Genomic DNA, 21,931 nt, shown 5'->3' on the forward strand with positions numbered 1-21,931 from the left:
ATCGCGAGCTTGAAAGATGGCTAAAGATATCTTGTAATAAATATTGGTATATGGGTTCGAATTCTGTGGCCTGTGTCCACTTCAAAATTGATCTTAATGACCTACTTTGCGTATTTATATTAGTCTTTCTTTTTATGTGCGGGTTTACAATCTGTATCAGCGAATCACGTGTAAGAAAGCATCCTTAATAAAATATTGTTGGTTGTGGCTAAAATCCTTTGGATGATTGGATTGGAATATAATCATCACGGTCTAGTCAGTTCTCTATTAACTGCATTCTATATTTAAATCTCTCCGAAAGATTACAATAATACACACGGATTGCTGACATAACACCTTCCAACACTTATATTTGAATTTGATTTTTTGACCAATAGCTATAGATTTTTCGTACTTTTATCTATAATACTCGTTATTTTAACGTGAACTATGATCCCTCAAGCAGTAAGGTTAGGTATGTGTTGCCGTTTAACGTATCCAGCAAGTGTGTCAATAGGAATTGGAATCAGCCCTAAGGTACGTCCACGAATGCCTCCATATGGTTTATTCATGACCATGTTTGGAACCGCGTGGCCGCGTGACGGTATTTGCTTATTCATACCACATACTCAGAAGAGTGTAACACAGTGTATCAAATAGGTTGTCTTAACTACGGGATACAATGAATTAAATTGGTTAATAGAATATTTTTCAAGACCTATGGGCACCTACCTAAATGAAATGATGACTACATGATTTGTTTCCCGTGTGTTGAGTTTGTTTATTGGCTAATAGATGCAATTCGCGTATAATTTGCTTAGTTAATCTCAAAATTAAAAAAAAACAAATCTATTTTATAGTTGTAGCCAAATACCAACAACAACAACCAGCCAACAACAACTTCTGATTCATTTACATTGAATTCCGTCCGATTTATAGGGAGATATGGTGTAAATTGTGATGAAAATGAATTGGCTTTTAAAATGCGTGTGAATATTGGACCGAAGTTTAATACAATTACGACCGTTATTCACGGGAATTCTCTATAAATAAGAGTATTAAAATTGAGTAAAAATATTGTACGCACGCACAGATTTTTGACTTCGAAAATTTGTGTTAAAGTTATACAAGGTGTTCGATAAGGACCCTATCAAGCCGTCAACCAGGAGTTTGTATAAGTTAAATTGTTAATCCTAATGTTCACTATGGACACATACTCTCGTACTATGTATAACGGGTTAACAAGACTTTCAATGTACTTGACCGATAAGTGGAACCACTTTCTATTATGACCAGTAGGTATAGAGCAATCTCAACCATCCGACGGACCAGTCACTCATCTTACTAATGCGTAATTTTAACTCCTAGTAAGGCTATCGTCAAATAATGATAATAAACAAGCTATTGATAATGATTATAGCTTCCTCATCTTATTATAATCATTCCATATTAAATGGACTTGGGCCTGAATTTTTCAGAAGGATATTCAATATTCATCTGTATCCTCTACTACAACAAACCAGGAGCTCAATCCAGAGTAGAAAGCAGAGACTAACGCGGCAGGATAAACACCAATAGCCATATTAAATCTATTGCTAGCACACAATTATTTAATAATGTAGGTCAAATATTAAAATGTAAGAATGTACCTACTCTTACTATTAAAATGACACTTGAAAATGTGCTTGATAATACTTCGCTAACTATGACAGTATAATAAAGAGAACTCGAACAAGCTAAAAACTTAGGACATCTCACTGGGGACTGGTATTTAATGGAGCAGCTCAACTTGTTCACTAATTGCCGCTAACTCTGCAACTTGCTGTATACGTTAGGGAATAATTAAAACAATACTAGAACATTTTATGGAAGTGATAAGGGAGCTTAGTGTAGTTAACAGGATAAAGTAGATTAGTGTTAGCAATGCATGTACCTACCGCTCAATTTATAAAAAAAAACTTTTGTCTGTTAGTACATAATATGTTAGAACAATAAGAAATATGTACAGTCCAATACAATCCTTTCGTCATAAATATTAAATTGGTTCTGTTGTCTTTATCTAAGAACGTAGATAAAGCGCTTACACTAGTAATGGTTTTGTATTCAAAGAGTAAAATTACCTAAATATTTAGATATTATTCAAAATTTTCCTTGATTTACCATTACAGCAAAATTGATAGGAACTCGTATCCTATACCTAAACATTAAGTAATCTATTGAAAATCTTAACAATCATATTAAATCTTTTAAAACACAAGAAAATAACAATCGTTAATGTTTTAACCATTTTAACTTGTGCAAATAGAAGCGTAGCTACGTCTCCGCTATTTCATTATAGTCGTAAATAAATTGCAAAATCCAGTTGTAACTCTACAATGATATTTGTATTGCATTTTGTTGAGCACAAATCATCATAGATTGCACGTCTACCATCGTACAACATTACCTTTCGCGTTGTCCAAGAATTGGCTAATAGAGGCAATGGTACAATATAGAACCAACTAGCGATTTTCTGTTCTGTTAGTGTAAGTAGGTATGCATGTTATTAGTCAAGATATTTTGTCATTTAATCACATTTAGTATTAGTTGATGGTTAAGATTCTTTTTCTTTTTTTTTATTCTTTACAAGTTAGCTCTTGACTACAATCTCACCTGATGGTAAGTGACGATGCAGTCTAAAATGGAAGCGGGCAAACTAGTAAGAAGGAGGATGAAAATCCACACTTCTTTCGGTTTCTACACGACACCGTACCGGAACGCTAAATCGCTTGGCGGTACGTCTTTGCCGGTATTCATCGATAACCGAGATTTTTCAAGAATATCATTGCAATTCTTTGAAAAATTAAAGCTTTCATGTTGCTAAGTAAATATAATAGGACTAGAGAGTGCATTTTAAAAAGGATATTTGGGATAATTTAATGTTTTAGTTCTCTAGTGGTAATGCGCGCTGAAACGCTAAAATTTAGAATTTCTTCTTTGGTTGTATTAGTCATGGGGGAGATAGAAGCTCTGAATTTCCTTGTGAACGTTAGAGCCTTATTGGTGAACAGTATATCTTGCTTTGGATCATGTGGTTGTAGGTTTGAGTCTTGGAGTCGGGCTGTGAAATACTGACTTTCATTCTTCCGTGAAATTCTCAGTAAAAATTCTCAGCCCCATATTGATGATGATGATGAGTGGATCTTCTTTCCTATATAGAGAAAAGCCTGGCCTTGTAGTGATCCAATAAAACAGGATGATATTTATCTATATGTGTTGAAAGTTACCTACTCATTACTAACTATATTTCTCACGCTAATAAGGTTGCATGAATAATCTGCTAGTTAAACAGATGTCTGGGGTCTCAAAAGATTTGTCATTTCAAATATATCATTAGAAAACAATAGTTGTTAAACAGACAAGGCAGTAGCAAGGTCGATAACATAACAGCTAAACTCATAGCTTGCATTCTTCCTGCCTTCACCGGTCTACCTTGAATATGGCGTGAATTGAGCTATTCAAGCCGTTGCAATTCTAGGATTGTCGAAACATATCGCTGCCACTAGCTGATGCCTACGGAACCGTCTGCTTTAGATTATCAAGGCATATCCTAAATATGTAGAAACATGTAACGTTTGTGTACTAAATACGTTGTCATTTAGAAAAGGGTTTCAAGTAATCCTACCACGAACAAAATGTTAATTAGTTTAATTAATCAATGTAAGTTAAAATCCATATATCCACAATTTATTTATGCACCTAAATGCGACCTAAAGTAAATGGAATATCCTAAAATTCAATAGCAGTTATAAGGAATTAAGACAGTTGTACACTAAAATTATTTTTGTTTAAGCAATTGACTATTAAATGAAAGTCCTCTTTAAAATTAATGCGGTTTTCTCCTTTATTATTAATAATTACAGCAAAGGCATAGGTCACGACCTTCCTTCAAAGGTTGCCTTGTAATATCTTGTAACAGCAATCTTGTTTTCTTTGATAATTAACAATTCAGAAGGGCCCGCACTCTGATATACAGCTTTCTATTACAGAAGACGTTGGAACAACAGTGCAGTTGTAATTAATTTACCTAAATCTCCGTATTGCAAATTGAAAACAGAATAAATTTACTTCTTTAGTTGATATTTCAACAATAGCGTTAATTCCAGATCAATCAATTGTAATTTAATTGCAGTAGAGATTTATATTAGACAATTAAGTCCTTAAAGCCTCTTTAAGGACCTGAAGAACACAATAACTAACATCAAAGAACAAAACGATGAGTTAAAAAAGAGTGTAGACACTATGTCGAGTAAATATGATGAATTTTTGACCCGTATATCGACTTTGGAATCACAACGAAAAAAAGATAAACTAACAATCCATCAGCTAGAAGAAAAACTTGAAAATTATGAGAGAAAGTCGCGTATTACGGGATTAGAAATACGTAACATCCCTAAAAAAAATGGAGAGACTAAGGAAAATATTTGTAATAATATAAAGGATCTTGGAAAAGTTTTAAAAATCAATATAAGCGATTCCGATATTCGAGATGTCTACCGTATTAATGCAAAGGATGGATCAAACCCAATCATTACAGAGTTTTCCAATACCATTATTAAGGAGAAAATAATAAATAAAGTCAAAATCTTCAATAAAACAAAGTCCAAAATGGATAAGCTGAATACCTCTGATCTAAGCTATACTGGACCAAAAAAACCCATATATATCTCAGAGACTTTGACTCATAACGCACAAAAGCTCTTTTACATGGCACGGAACTTACAAAAAAACCAAAAATACGCTTTTTGCTGGACATCGCGAGGAATAGTGTATCTTCGAAAAGACGAAAAATCTCCACAGATTAAAATTAGTACGGAGGCGGATTTAGAAAAACTTAGATTAACTGCATGACTAGATTTAACACATTTAAAATACCCTATAATTTTCATTATTTGTACATACGAGTATACAACTTTAATTTACATACTTTTACAATTATTTTTTATATTGTCATATCATATACTTATTAACATTTTATTCAATTTTACACATTTTTTACAAATACAATTTTACACATTTTTTACATATATTACCTGGATATTTTGGCCTAAATCACATATATTTCATATTTTTAATAAAGTCAAACGACGACATAAAATACCAAAACACTTAATTTTCAACTCTAATGATTAATAACATTAATGAAATTTTTGATGAAATAGACAACGTGACTGTTTCAAAACAAATATCGTGTGATGTCAAATATTGCCATCGTTATATAAATTCCATGAATGATTTTAATCTTACAACTATCACACAAAATATACGAAGTATTAATTGTAATATGAATTCTTTTGAAGTTTTACTTGCTAGGCTAAAAATAGACCTAGACTTAATAATTTTAACAGAGTGTTGGCTGAAAAATACTTTGTCTCTTCCATCCATAAATGGTTATAATTGTGCATCAACAAAAAATAACTATAACCAAAATGATGGTATAGTATTGTACATTAAAGATAAGATACAAGTCAACATTGAAGAACCACCATTTCTAGATGCTAATTGCCTAGTTGTAAAATTAAAAAATATTGTCATTATTACTATCTACCGTTCGCCGTCTTTTAAGAATATTGATAACTTTTTAAAATCATTGGATACCTTACTTCAAAATATTTCGAACTATAAAAATATAATGATTATCGGGGATATTAACATAGATATTATACCAGATAAAATTGATGCTAATTCAGAAAAATATTTAAATGTAACTGCGTTTCATGGATTACTGCCTGCTCATAACTTAGTAACACGAGATGCTAGTGGAACCTGTCTTGATCATGTATTTCTAAAGACAACGAATCCATCTGTAACTATTGTACCCCAAACCCAAATAACGGACCACAAGCCCGTAATTCTAAATATGCAACTAAAACATCCTATAGCACAATACACAACAACCACAATTAAACATATAGATACAGATAAAATATACTCAGATATACTTAATACAGATTTCACACCAGTGTACGATAATCAGGATCCAAGCACTGCGTTAGATTACTTTATAGATAAACTGTCTACTGCCGTTAATAATAATACGAAAATAGCCACACTGTCTAGACGTAAGAAATTAATCAAACCATGGATTACACCTGGACTTCTTAGATGCATAAGGCATAGGGATAATCTGCACAAAAAAGTCAGGCATAGTCCAGATAATGAAATCATTTGTTTAACTTACAAAAGATACAGAAATTTCTGTAATAATATTTTAAAAAAAGTTAAGAGAAACTATGACAAAGAACAAGTAAGCATGGCCAAAAATGATAACAGAAGATTATGGAACGTCCTTAAAAATATAATTAACACTACAAAACAAAAAGGGTATAATAAAGAATTGCTAAATATTAAAAGCACACCACAATCATCGGTTGATGGTATCAATAATTATTTTATAAATGTGGGTAAAAATCTTGCAGAGAGTTTTAACAATGTCGATACGCCTAAGTTGGATGGGGCTTCCGGCAGTCGGCTAAGTTCTTTTGTGCTAATGAATACAGATATGGATGAAGTAAATAGTATCATTATGAGCCTGAAAAACGAATGTACAGTGGGATGGGATGGTATCAGCAATAAAATACTTAAAATTTGTAAGCATCATCTTATACCCCCAATAACATATATTTTTAACTGTTGCCTGCAGAAGGGTATTTTCCCAAAAGCACTAAAAATATCAGAACTACGACCAATTTTTAAAAGTGGTAACAAAAGTAATTTGAATGACTACAGGCCAATCTCCATCTTGCCAGCATTATCAAAAATTTTAGAAAAAATAATAAATACAAGATTAACACAATATGTAGAAAAGAACAATCTTCTATCTAGAAATCAGTTTGGCTTTAGGCACGGGAAATCAACGGAAGATGCTGTACACACGCTGACCAATTATATAGGGACAAATCTGGACAAAGATAAAAAATGTTTGTGCATCTTTTTAGATCTGGCAAAAGCCTTTGATACCGTGTCTATACCTCTCCTACTAAATCGGTTAGAATGCATTGGTATAAGAGGCCTTCAACTGAAACTTTTTGAAAATTATTTATCAAACAGATATCAACGCGTAAAATTAGATTCTTTTGTTAGCAGTGACTTGTTGGTTACTCACGGAGTACCTCAAGGCAGTATACTGGGGCCCACTCTTTTTCTTATATATATAGATGCGCTTACTCGTCTTCAATTAGACAAGGGTATGATCATTTCATATGCAGATGATACTGCAATTGCTTTTGCTGCAGATTCCTGGCTTGAAGTATTTAAAGAAGCACAAATGGGTCTAAATGCTGTTACAAAATGGCTGCAAACCAGTAAACTATCATTAAACATTGATAAAACGAAGTATATAACTTTTTCAATGCGACAAACGATTAATTTACCTGATCACCTCCATATTACCGCACATTCATGTCCCCACTCTACAATTAATAGTTGTACATCTTGCAAAATATTAGAAAAAGTCGAACACATTAAATATTTAGGAATAACCATTGATTGTAATTTAAATTTTAAAAAACATATTGTTAATCTTAGGAGCAGACTGTCTAAAATGATTTATATTTTCAAAACTCTTAGGCATGTAGTTGAACCTAAAATACTAAAGCGGATATACCTGACTTTATGCCAATCCATAATCTCTTACTGCATAACTATATGGGGAGGTGCAGACAAAACTACATTAATGAAAATTGAAGTTGCACAACGTGCAATACTCAAGGTTTCCACTTATCGACCATTTCTGTACCCAACCTCACTACTATATAAAAACTGTGAGGTACTCTCAGTGAGAAAACTATATATACTGAGTATTTCATTAAAACAGCATTGTGACCTCATATACAAATCCTCTTATTTGGACAGACGTAGGAAATACACGGTGGCGAAGGCTCCTTTTCCTACAAAAACGTCATTTATAAGAAGATTTTACTGTTTCCAAGGTCCTCACGTATATAACAAAATAAACGCAGTATTAAATGTCTACCCACTAAATAAAAGGAATTGCAAAAAAACTTTAATACCGTATTTATTAAACCTGTCATATGAAGATACTGAAAAGTTACTTACCGTTGAAAAATAAACATACACTACTCATCTATCTAAATATATATTTAACTCGGAACTCTCCACTTACTGAAATAAATTACACTTGAATACCCTTGAATACACTTGAATATAGCACAGTAAATCTTTACCAAACCAAACACACATTAATCACACATTCGTAAACACGAATACACACACACACACACACACACACACACACACACACACGAACACACACTACACATGCTACACCCACACATATCAACCCACATACACTTTCTAAGGCACACTCAACTAACATGTATTTTATTTTATTTTATTTTATTTTATTTCCTTCGCTCGTCGTTGTTATTATTATTTGTTTATTTAGTTTTTTCCTTTTACTAATATTTAGCTAGTTTTTTTATTATTAAGATTTTTATTTTCTCTAATTTTAGATTGTTAATTTTGAATGTTGTAATCATCTATAATGAGGGAAGAGCGATGGAAGTTGCGGCACGGTTTATACTAGTGCAACTTCCATCACATTAATTATTTGGATTTACGCATTTAATTTTTTGGATTAAGTATATTAAATAAATAAATAATTTTAAAATTTGAATAGGACCAACTAAAATAGTTGGTTCAAATGTAAAGAAGTCCGCCTAAATTAAATAAGATAGTCGATACCCATTTTCTTTTAACGTTTCTGTTGTAAAAATATCCAATATATTATGTACTTTATAAGCAGAAGAATAGGAATCTATATTTATAAAAATCAAGAACGGGCTCACCTATCCAAACCAAATGTTTACACTTTGTTCGGACTATTTAGTAGACGGTTTAAGTGAAATTTGCACAAAATCAGTCGAGCGGTCCTTTGTTTATCACAATTTTGTAACAAATCAATTTAGGGGTAGGGTAGAGGTAGGGTAAGGGTAGGGTGGGGGTAGAGTAGTGATAGGGAAGAAGTGCACATTGTCAAAGCGAAGCTTGAACGGGTCCGCTTGTTAAACATTAAAAACAAGTAATCGCGAGAGACGTAAGTGATTGGAAAATAATTGTGACCCCAACTACAAATATCAGTAGGTATAAAACTATTGTTTCTTCCCATGTGTGTTTCAGGCTTTCAGTGTGTTTCTTTTTTTAATAAAAAATATATATTAACAAACATACCGTCTTTTCAGATCCTCCATTAAAAACACTAAATATTTTCCGAATATTGGCAAATGAATTTTCGTCACTGTACGTTTCATTAGTTCAATTATGTATTTTGTTTTCAATTAGAAAAACAGTTGTAAATGAGTTAAGTACGGGCAGATTGTTGTGCATTTCACGGTATTGAATAAATTACACAAACGACTGTGCCAAACACTTGTACTCATAAATAACTGACTAAGAAACCGAGTGTCACGTTACTTTATTTGTTAAAAATGTGTTTTTGCCGACGCAGAATTTGTTCTTTTGCAAAGAGTAGGTATGTGGAAAATATGAATATCTACAAAGTTGTCCCTTTTTTATGTCAATAACATGTTAAAAAATTCATGTTTATTACCTTAGAACTTCGTCATTTATTTATAAATTTGGAAAATTGTTTTATTGTTTGTTTAGTGTTTTTTGTCCTACTTTTTAATATTATAAAGCTGAAGAGTTTGTTTGTTTGATTGAACACGCTAATCTCAGGAACTACCTACTGGTCCGATTTGAAAAATTCTTTCAGTGTTAGATAGCCCATTTATCGAGGAAGGCTATATGCTATATATTATCCCCGTATTCCTACGGGAACGGGAACCACGCAGGTGAAACCGCGTCAGCTAGTGCATCATAAAACTCTTGTACAGATTTTATTTTAAACAAAACTCACAAGAGTGGTATTACAGATAAGATTTCTGGCACTTAACAGTGTCACATCTTCATGCCCATATGCGTTTCTGTAGTTTTCAGTCATCATAATTCCAGAAGTATTACTCATATTATGTTATGATTCATCAAATGTCATGAGCAGATGTTCACGACATAGGTTCTATAACAAGAAGAGAGTGTATTATCCGATTTTATTAAAAAAAATATTGTTTTTAGTACAGCAGTTAATTAATTTATCAAGTGTCATAAAAATATCTCAGATACAGCCTAATCTTAAAGTACATAATTATTATGTGTCATGTAATGTAATAAACAAAATAGTATTACCTACTGTAACTTTCGCAACAGATAAAACCTTCATTAACTTTTTAAAGATATAACGAAATATAGTTAGATAGCTCTCCAAATACGGTCTACAGTAAAATAAATTAGGTATCTGCAGTCAGTGAACTTCAATAGAATTACCGAAATCCGTCCGTAAGGCTTTTAACACCCAATTTAACACGTAAGACTAAAACGGTTTGATATCACGACAAGATGCCGTTTCGAGCGATATAGCTTGTCAAGCTTGTAGTTGTATATATTCTGTTGTTTTAGGCAAATTCCTATAAAACAACCTCTCTAGTGATAGTCTCTCTTAAGTGATAAATATCCTAATCTATACTTAATATAATAAAGATGAAAAGTTTGTTTGTTTGTTTGATTGAACGCGCTAATCTCAGGAACTACTGGTCCGATTTGAAAAATTCTTTCAGTGTTAGATAGCCCATTTATCGAGGAAGGCTATAGGCTATTAATAATATTATCCCCGTATTCCGACGGGAACGGTAACCACGCGAGTGAAACCGCGCCGCGTCTGCTAGTGATTCAATATGTGTTTAGTTTGGTAGTCAAGCAAGGTAAAGATTGAGTGGTGTATAATGTATATGTCACCGTTAGATTGTAAAATACGCTAGTTTATAATCTCACTCGTGATATTATAATCTGCAGTTATATTGTGAACTGAAAATACTGATTACAATATAACGTGTTATTTTTCGGTATATTATAATCTATCGGAAGTGTAACCGTTAAATTTTCAATCAGGATAAATTTACCATAGAGTTAAAAAATATTACATTACATAATTAAAATAGCAAAAAATAATAAATAAATTTGTGATGTCACAATTCTTGAAGTATTTTATTTAACTGACATATGTGTTTCATTCCTAACTCTATGGACACAGAACGGTCTGCTGTAAGGCCGACCAATCAGTGGCAAGTTCGTACAGTTGTCGTTTTAAGATTGCAATTTAACGGTTTCACTTCCGATAGATATACCGAAAAATAACACGTTAAATTGTTTTCAGTTTACAATATGACGGCAGATTATAGTATCACAAGTGAGATTATGATCTAACCTTTGATTATATATCGAAGGATCTAACGTATTTTACAATTTAACGGTAATATATTATATAAAGGGTGGCTTGTGTGGAAATTTATGAGGTCATCATATAAATCAAAACTATACATCTTTCATGTGGCAACGCAGTCATGTCAAAGGAAATATGAAAATATTCAACGATTACAATGTATGTACCAATGTTTGTATGACATTGCAAAGCATGTATGTATGGTATGTACGCCGTATCATATCATCATTATTCAGATCTTCGATACTTAACAATGCTTGTGCGGTTCTTAAATACATCAGTTTAGTATGCAAATGTGGATTGCTTATTCCATGCGCGCGGTATAAATTAATTTGCGCATTATCATTTAAAACAAGACAATATTAAATCTTTAATTTTATAGATCGTAAAACACTTAATTGACTAATTAATATTGAGTCCTTGGCCATAACGTCTAGACTAATATTAAAAAGGAGAAAGAATTTCTTCGTTTGTTTGTAGCGAATATTCTACGAAACAATTGAACCGATTTCACCAATGGTAAGCTACATTATCAGCGAGTAACAGGCTATATTTCATCCCGGTATTTTCACAGTAACGGTTAGTGCGCGGGTGAAACCGCGGGAGGTCCGCTAATAGTACTCGTATTACGAGTAGGTATTATTATCTTGCTTGGTTGTGTTGTATGGTGAAGGTGGAACTTTATGTCTAACAGCAGTATACATATATAATATACATCAACATACAATGTAATAACATAATAGTTTTTTTTTATATCTAACCTCAAACTACATTAATCTTAATTATTTCTAGCTGAGCATCGAACCCGGGAACTTTCGGTTAGGCTTATGCAAGGCATTCCGAATTGCGTCAAAAATGTACTAGTATGCCGATTTTCAGTTAAATAAGAATTCAGAAACCAGCAGGAAGCTCAAAAATAGATCGCAGTACGGAAATTCCCTCTCCTAAATGTGTAAAAAGTTTCTAATAAAAACAAATTCTTATCATTCATCCGTGCCACAGATTCTGTCGTGATCTTCGGCCGTGGAAAGAAAGAAAGAAAGAAAGAAATATCTTTATTTTTAGGTAGTGGCTAGTTGCCGTGGCTAGTTACCACCCTACCGACACAGACGGTAAAGCCTAGCGGCTTAGCGTTCCGGTACGACGTCGTGTAGAAACCGAAAGGGGCGTGGATCTTCATCCTCCTCCTACCAAGTTAGTCCGCTTCCATCTTAGATTGCGTCATGACTTACCATCAGATGAGAATGTAGTCAAGGACAAACTTGCAAAGAATAAAAAAAAAAAAAAATGCAGCAGTACATCTGCTGTATCGTACTATAGGTCTAGTACATACAAAGAATTTGCAGCAGTACATTTGCTGTATCGTACAGTAGTATAGGTATAGTACACACAGTGAACATAATAACATCCTTTTACTCGACGGTTGGCTCAATTCTCAAGCACTCAGCCACCATTCCGCATTCCCAGCGAGCGGTTTGCTAATGTCCACTATACATCTAACTTTGTGCAAGTACCCACCTCCTACAGGTTTACGATCGCTAAGCAACTACAACTGAATATATTGCGTAATATTCAAACTGCCGCTTATCTTGTAATAGAATGAGAGAATGCGATAGTCAGATACACTTCATTTTATAAAGGTTGTAACTTACTGTTTGTTGACCCAAATAATAAAAAAAAAAACTTTTAGTAGTTGACTCATATCAAATTTAATATAAACACTATTCTTTTCGTATTGTACTTGGAATAAGGGACCGAAATATACTAATTTTAATAAAAAATAGTAAAAGATTAAAACCGAATTAAAAAAAGGAGGAGGTTGTCAATTCGTCGTTGTACTGATTACTCGAAGTCGCCTGAATCGATTTGAAAAATTATTTTTTCGTTTGAGAGGGTATGCTTTCCAGTTGGTCCCATAGTAGTCACGAGCTGATGATGGGATCCTGGAGAAATCGAAGGAACTTTCGAATATTATTTTAAAAACTCAAGTTTAAAAAAAGTCCGACTATAAGACTGTTTTTAAAAAAGTGTCAACTAGCCTATTAAGGAGTTTCGATCGTGGTGGCTTTGAAACGTCACCATCTAATATAATTAAAATTAAATCAATAAGAACTTAATCAATAAAAGATCACAATGTTAAACTGGTTAATAATTTTGACCAGTTAGCAATAAATAAACAGTGAATACGAAATCACGTGACCTAAAAATCACTAACTATGGCAAGTTAGTAAATCTACTAAACTTAATCAAAGTTAGTGAATAGATCTACTGATCATATAGCTGATCAATTTCCAAGTACCCAGTTATCCATTAGATTTCTGAAACCCTTCGTTATAGCTCCTAAAGTTTGATCTTAATTAGTGTTTTATAAAGCCGTTACTTCGATGTTATTAAAATAAAATGGCGGACAAAAACAAATTGTACAAACTTGACAACCGGCTTGACAAGGGCTTATTGAGCTTACTGTACCAATAAAACAGACAGGGGAGTAGGTATTATACGAACAATCCAATGCAATAAAACTCTAAGTATATATAAATAATATTGCTATAGTAGAGTAAGTAAAAAAGTCCTTCAAAAACTATAATTAAGTAGAGTGGTTTTAAACGTGATGTTCGTGGACTGACTCAAACAAAACAATTTGCATTCACTTTTATAAAGAGGACCTATATAAAAGTGAGTGCGAATTGTTTTGTTTTCCATGTTTTGGTAGCTATGAAAGTGAAGTGAAAGAGATGCCTAGGATTCCGAACTACTTTTTTATTAGGTATTTTAATGATACCACATGAAATCAAATCAAAAAAAATCATTGTGCATTTATTAATATGTAAAAAAAAATATTTTAATGTTAGAACTACTGCAGTACATGGTACAAGCTTCAAATAGCATTAAGAACATTCTGATGATGATGATGATGTTCAACGCGTATTTCTAACGTCATTGTTCTGTTTATGGGACACGAGCTTTATAGTACGAGATCCGGCATAAGGAATATATACCCTCATCTATTAATTATTTGGGATAAGAAATAAATGATAGAAAATATGCAAATAGGTTGCTTAGTGAAATTTCGCCCGATGAGTATTAAATGTTTAATTTTTTTAATAGGTATATTTAATCTACTTCCCTCTTTCCTTAGTTAATTAAAATTGTACACTAGTTAAAAGAATATAGGTATCCAACAGAATTGAAAACGTAAAGGTTGCCTGCTTTCACACTGCAACTGTGGGGTTACCAAATATCAATAAATTATCCAGATATTACCAGAGTCGTCTAATGTCAAACGGAAGCTTTTTTTAAACTTAATTTTACTGTGTTAAGTTGCCTTTGATCTAGTTCATAGTTTACTAGATTTTGTATAAAAAATGTGTTTCGCTGCAATTTAACTAGACAATGTGTAAATGTGAATATTTTCTATCATTTATTTCTTATCCCAAATAAATTACAGATGAGGGTATATATTCCGTTCGCCGGATCTTAAACCATTATGTAGAGTGGTAGAGTTTGATCAGCGAACCATATGTCACTGTTAGGTGATGATTGGATGAACTAGATCAAGCGCCGCGCTCTCCAATTAAGGTCACTTTATGCGAATACTACGTTTTCATACGTTGTATTCATAATTTTGGCCCGTGCCAAAATAATGACGTCATCCTTTAAAATTTTGCGTGCTCATAATTTCATAATGTTAGACTGCCATTTCCCAAAACTTTAATTTTGCTATTAAACTTTTACGTAAATAGGTAATTTGTTGTTATATATTTTTGTTGTAAGGCTTAACAGGATTTAATAAAAATCTCGAAGGGTACCTAACTTATTTTTCGCGATGTACGTAGCTAAAAATAATGGGAAATTTCACCGGAAAAGTTTTATCAAATGCCGTTGGATTTTATAAGTTTGGAAACAACACAATGCTGTTTTCGAAGCAGTTGAAGTTTTCCTGCAAACATCGTTACGTGTTTCTAAACATGGAACAGTGAAGTGCCTTCAACAGTACAATGTATCAACAACGATATCTGTCTTCGATGTACCATGTTCCCGATATAAAATCGAATTTGTTAACACTGTTCGACAGGATAATAGTTTTTGCATATACCCACTTGGAGTTCTTAATCATAAGTTTGTTCATGAAACGCGGCGGATACAGATAACTGAAGGTATTTGTTATGAAATGCGAGAATCTCATCTAGATTGATAAACTAAAGGTGTCCAAATAATGCGGTACATTTTCTAATTTAAAAGTTTAGAAATACTCAGTACCCAGTATATTTCTGGTTACTTTTGGACTATTCCCATTACTTCCAGATATGAGTTAATTCAAATGTAATCTAATATTACTTTTAAATAAATAACTACATCATTATATACGCATTCATATCTCTTAACAAAAATAAACAATGTAGAAACCTCTTCCGAGGAAATTATCATTCACCGCATCGCTGCTTGGTTGTGCTTCAAGGAATGCTATTGTTTCGAACGTGATCTTTCGAATATGAATGTTATACTTTCTTCCTATTATACCTTTATGTATACAGGGTGCTCGGTAGTATTCCCCATAACTTCAAGGTGTTGACAAGTCCACATATAGGAGCAGAACTGCGTAACTAATTCTTTTTTAGCTAAGAAAAAATCTAATTATATAGTGATTTATTTATTTTCTTTGTAATTGCACGTTGTAGAGTCAACATCTCCTGAGGATGCCCCGGTTTCGGGGTGAAACGTACGTTCTCTACGTAAGTTTCACCCCGAAACCGGAGCATCCTTTATTTTGTCAGACTTGGGTGACGTTGTCGCATGGGTTCGTCGGCTTTTCGCGGATGATAGAATAATAAATTAATCATTATATAATCATGATGAAGTAAGTAACGCCTGCTTCTATCCAATATTTAAAAATTCTAATAATTCCGACTATCCATGTAACACACTATCCTTGCATTTTAAAATACGTAATCGTAGTGAAGACTGTCGATATCGACGAGATATTGCAACTGGCTCTCCGCACTTCACTAGTAAGCTACTTCATGATATTTATCAATGAATATATTTGGCTAGGTCATAATATAAGGATGCGATATAAGATCACACAATTTAAGATCTATTTACAAAAGAAATATTTTTTACTTTGAAACTATTCATTTTAGAACACATATTCCTTGGATATTTTTAATTAATTTTTCTTAAAGGATAACCCTAGAGTTATGGGAAATACACCCAAGCACCCTGTATGTATACATTTTAGGTTAATCCTGCGCAAATGTTTATATTATTTGCTATAAGACTCCATTGTATGACCGCGGTCGTAGTGGTGTTAAGTAGATACTGTGGTCATAGGATGTTCATTCACTTACGTCATGTCAATTAAACCAATAAATTGTTTGGAAAATTATTAAGTTACTTTATTTTTGGTATATATTTGTTTGCATAAAGTATCTGCAATGTTTGCAAGATAACCTTTAGTTGCAGATGCAACAACTATCTACATCTGCATACGAGAAGATCAATTTCACATCGATAACAATATTAAAACAAAATAGTAGAACTAAAAGTGTTTAAATCTCAATTAAGAGTAGTTTCCGGATATCAGATATTACCTAACACCACACAATTAGATCTAAATTAAGATAAGGTAATTTATTCAAACCTTGTACTGACCTTTAGCTTTACCATGACTCATCTCATTTATTTTTATTTAAATTCTATCGAAATCTCCAAACAGGTTGAATAATACGCATCTTTGACGGATATATTAACATTTGAGACTATGCATTGAATAGAAGCAAAGAGGAACCCAACAATTCGGTTAGCCAATGACGTAAATAAAGAGCTTTTGATAGTAGCTATTAGAATGATAAGGGTGTCTATGCTTAACATTGATAAGCAAAAACAAATAGGTACGTACGGCCTCTGTTTCAGCTGATATCTCTGACGCATCTTGGCTTAGACAGCTGATTTACCACTGTTCTAATGGAAGTAATCACCGATGTTGTCTCACATGAGCCATGTAGTGAAGTCATCCGACCATGCGGGCGTGGACTGTACGATGCGATAGTTCAACTCAATTGTTGGCGTTAGAATATGCACAATCCGCGCGGAAATTATCGGGTTACTATGTTATTAAGTATTACCGCAAAACGTGTATCGGGCGGTCGGTGGGTCGCGCGACTGCGGCGCCCGCGCACTTCGTTGGCTCGCTCCAACATTAGCAAGCCGTATCAAACACCACAGTGCAATCAATTTATGCAAATTACCGACGGGATGGGACTGGACACGAATAAATTGGCTATCAAGACCGGCAATGGTCGGATATTATACTTACAAGAGGCATGGGGATATGAAATATAATCCTTTTCGAACGTACACGCGAAGCATTAAATACGTTTACACATGATACGTACGTTAACGAGAGTGTATGTTGTAATTTTTCTTTTTTATGTGATGGTTATATTGTTTTTAATCATATAGAAATGGGAGATATTTGCAAAGAATGCATTTAATAGGACCTTCACATCATTTAAGAATATTTTGTGGAAAACCCTGCAAACACAGGTAGAAAATATGAGATAAGATATAATTTAGAGGTCCTAAAAACGCTAAGCAGATATTCCGACACATCTACGCAAATTCTTAGTCCTTGATTGCTTAAAATTACGAAGACTTATAGCCTATATTAGACAAGCATGTCTCTTGAGTACCCTTTTGTAAATTTATGTTGATCACCGAAATAATAAATAAGTATTTCATTTGCATAATGAAAATACGTATAATATCAACAGTATTTACCAACTGTAATACAGAGTTTACCAATTCAGAGAAAGGACAACTCTGAAAGCTTTTGGAATAAATATAGTTTCACTAAGAAAGGATATTTGAAAATTTTAACTTTAAAGGGAAAAACTTTTGCAGACTTTGCATGAACGTCCGAGTTTGACCTTCGCTAGAAAGGTTACACACCAATAGCCATCAGCTACACTTAATTATAATATTTTTTGATATATACAATATTGTTTGTATGTTGAAGTTGTCTAATGGTATTTTTTGTATGGTTAATTAGTAAACATTTTTGTTTACCGATGTCATCATCAACTTGATTCAGTTTGGCAGTCCGTATGCCAAGGAATTTTCTGCCTTCTACAATAAATACGCCTCAGTTGTGGGTAGTCTGGTTCACTCTCTATGCCATTTTCGCCTATGACAACCCTAAATGTAGCAAATTTCCAACATTGCGCAGTGCAATCTATTCAGGTGGTACCCTGATATAAGTGATTTCGTACGTTCCATCAAAAGTGGGACACTGTCACAACTAGTTGTTAGTCTTTTTGGTCGGCGGTTACGCGCCGCTGAGTCTGTTAAGAGTCATCGCCTCGCTCTTGTCCAGTTTGAGTAACACACGAACTATTACAAACATTTGGAGCGATTGTGTCTTTATTCTTATTCTACATCGTGACTTAATTACCAACAAACCGATCACTGTTACGTCGTTCCGTGATTATGTATTGTGTTTCGAACCACTATTGTTTTGCAGTTTTCTACGAAAACCAAGTACTTGTTGGGTCTAGGAGTCACTGTAGTCATGATTTTTTAACCCCCGACGAAAAAAGAGGGGTGTTATACGTTTTAAGTTTGACGTGTCTGTCTGTCTGTCTGTGGCACCATAGCGCCCGAAGGGATGAAGCGAATGAATTTGTATTAAAGTTAACTTAAGGCCGAGTGGTCTTAGACATGTTTAATGTAAATCGGTTGAGCTTTTTAAAAGTTGTAGGGGGCGAAAATGGGGAAGGACAACCGAATGTCTGCAAATATACTCGAGTGCGGTATCAAATGAAAGCGCACTGAAAGAGAATATTGATGACTTGACAAGAGTATAATTAACAATTTCATGACATTGGGGTTTTTTTCATTTTAATTTTATTTCAAAGGCTACAAAGATTTTTATTTTGATTTCTCAGTTACATAGCTTTACGCAATAGACGTATGCGGTATGCCTACTGTTGGACCTCGGTTTGTTGAAAGTTTTGTGTCCTGAAGACTAAAAATATTGAGAGTCAGATTTTAGTAAGAGTAAATGTTTGTCTGATAGTGATTATGATGATGATAATATTTCATTGTATTGTCTGCTAAATGATATATTATGTAATGCTTGTATATGGTATATGATGCTTTTCTGATGGCTAAATCTTGTATTACTTGTGTCCTATTAATAATATATTAATACAGCTCTATTGAGCCGTGATAGCCCAGTGGATATGACCCCTGCCTCCGATTCCGGAGGGTGTGGGTTCGAATCCGGTCTGGGGCATGCACCTCCTACTTTTCAGTTGTGTGCATTTTAAGAAATTAAATATCACGTGTCTCAATCGGTGAAGGAAAACATCGTGAGGAAACCTGCATACCAGAGAATTACCTTAATTCTCTGCGTGTGTGAAGTCTGCCAATCCGCATTGGGCCAGCGTGGTGGACTATTGGCCTAACCCCTCTCATTCTGAGAGGAGACTCGAGCTCTGCAGTGAGCCGAATATGGGTTGATGACGACGACGACGACGACAGCTCTATTAGTATTCTTAGCATTGTATTATTAAGGAGCCTCACGCTCATATATAAAATGTCAAGGTCCCTATTTTGAAGAGGACTGCTCAATTGCCGCTGTGAACAAACAGACTAATAAATCTTTTATAATTATTTGATTACGAATAGCTACATGGTAATTTATATGTGTAGACATATGGACATGGAGCGTGCAATAGCCAGATACACCTTATTTTATGAAGGTTGAATATTTGTCAACACGTGATAGCCCAGTGGATACGACCTCTGCCTCTGATTTCGAAGGTTGTAGGTTCGAATCCGGTCCGGGGCATGCACCTCCAACTTTTCAGTTGTGTGCATTTTAAGAAATTATATACCACGTGTCTCAAACGGTAAAGGAAAACATCGTGAGGAAACGTGCATACCAGAGAATTTTCTTAATTCTCTGTGAGTGTGAGATCTGCCACTCTGCGTTGGGCCAGCGTGGTGAATCTATTAGCCTCGACTAGAGACTCGTACTCAACAGTGAGCTGAATATGGGTTATCAATGATGATGAGGGATGTTGATGACCTATGGTAGAAACATAGGCTGAGAACCTTACAGTCGTACAGGCTCTTGTTCTGGTATTTATACTATCTGCGCTGTAGCATGGTGCGGGTTACAGTCACCTGTATGACGATCATAATACGTACTAATATCGTGAATCGCGATAAACTTTCAAGAGTGAAACGAAATGTCACCCGCACCATGCTATAAGGCACGAACTTTAGTCGAATCTCATGTAATGAATACTATAATGATATTGTGAAGAGATAAAGTTTGTTGTGTTGTAAGGGCTAATGTACTGATCTACTGAATGGATTTTGAAAATGCTTTTACCACTAGAAAGCTACGTTATTTACGAGTGGCAAAGGTTTTATTTTATCCCCGTATTCTGATGGGAACGGGAAGTGCGCGAGCGAAACCGCGGTGTATCGGCTAGTAATTATTACAAGTAAAATTTTCCAAAGAATTACTGCGTATGACTTCATTGCTTACTCGTTTCATCATCTATAGAATCGCTAAATGTAAACAAATATAATTTAAATATTATGTCATTCCATTACGATATCAATTTGTAGTACAATAATAGATATATTTGCTTCAAGTCGAGCCGTCATGCACATTGCGATCAACACCATGAGTTTTTCCCGACGTCATGTCGGCAGCGCTGCAGGCATGCGGGTATATCGGACCGCGGGTTGCTAGCATAGCATGCCGTCACATTTTAAATTGATGCATTTTAGTTATTTAGGTAACATCATCATCACCAAGAACCCGTATTCGGCTCACTGTTGAGCACGAGTCTCTCAGAATTAAAAGGTAGTACACCATGCTGGCCATATGCAGATTAGCAGACTTCACACACATAGAGAATTAAGATAATTCTCAGGTATGCAGATTTCCACACTATATTTTTCCTTCACCGTTTGAGGCACATGATATTTAATTTCTTAAAAAGCACATACCTAACTGAAAAGTTGAATTTGCATACCACGGAACGGATTCGAACCTACACCCGCGAATCGAAAGCAGGTGTCATTTCCACTGGGCTAAGTGCGTCACTAATTAGGTATAGTAGGTAAAGGTACATCATCGTCATCACCCATATTCGGCTCACTGCTAAGCTCGAGTCTCCTCTCAGAATGATAGGGGTTAGGCCAATAGTCCACCACGCTGGCCCAATGCGGATTGGCAGACTGCACACACACAGAATATTTGAATATTTGAAAATAGCAGACAGATAATATGTATTAATAATTTACTAAATTTATTTCTGCTTTACTGACGATTGTAGTCACTACAACCTAAAACCAAATCGCCTTCTGAAAATAGACTATCTATACCTACCGTCTATGCAATTTTATCTTACTTTAAATGAAGTTCCAACAGTTGTGATAAGTTTTTTGCCGCTAAGGGAGATTTAAATTTTCCCAAGACTGGTTTATCACGCTTCAAGTAGCGTCATGGAAAACTGTTGCGATTATATAAAACTGAAACATTTAGTTTTATATAACAGCAACACTTTTGACTTTTAGGCTGACTATAAACAC

The 21,931-nt window shown here is 34.1% G+C and overlaps 1 protein-coding gene across 5 annotated transcripts in view; it reads right to left on the bottom strand.

The window, feature by feature from the left end:
- LOC112047587 (plasma membrane ascorbate-dependent reductase CYBRD1-like) overlaps window positions 1-21,931 on the bottom strand; it is a 100,176-nt gene that overhangs the window by 27,087 nt on the left and 51,158 nt on the right. The window contains exon 1 of one of the 5 annotated variants that reach the window (XM_024084733.2): window positions 17,214-17,480. The exons of the other annotated variants lie outside the window; for them this stretch is intronic. Within the exon in view, the coding sequence (XP_023940501.1) occupies window positions 17,214-17,245 (32 nt within the window). The 5' untranslated portion in view covers window positions 17,246-17,480. Of the gene's footprint in view, window positions 1-17,213; window positions 17,481-21,931 lie in introns of those variants that run through there. 5 annotated transcript variants of the gene reach the window in all.

Source organism: Bicyclus anynana, chromosome 5 (assembly GCF_947172395.1).
Source record: "Bicyclus anynana chromosome 5, ilBicAnyn1.1, whole genome shotgun sequence".
Taxonomy (NCBI): Eukaryota; Metazoa; Arthropoda; class Insecta; order Lepidoptera; family Nymphalidae; genus Bicyclus; species Bicyclus anynana.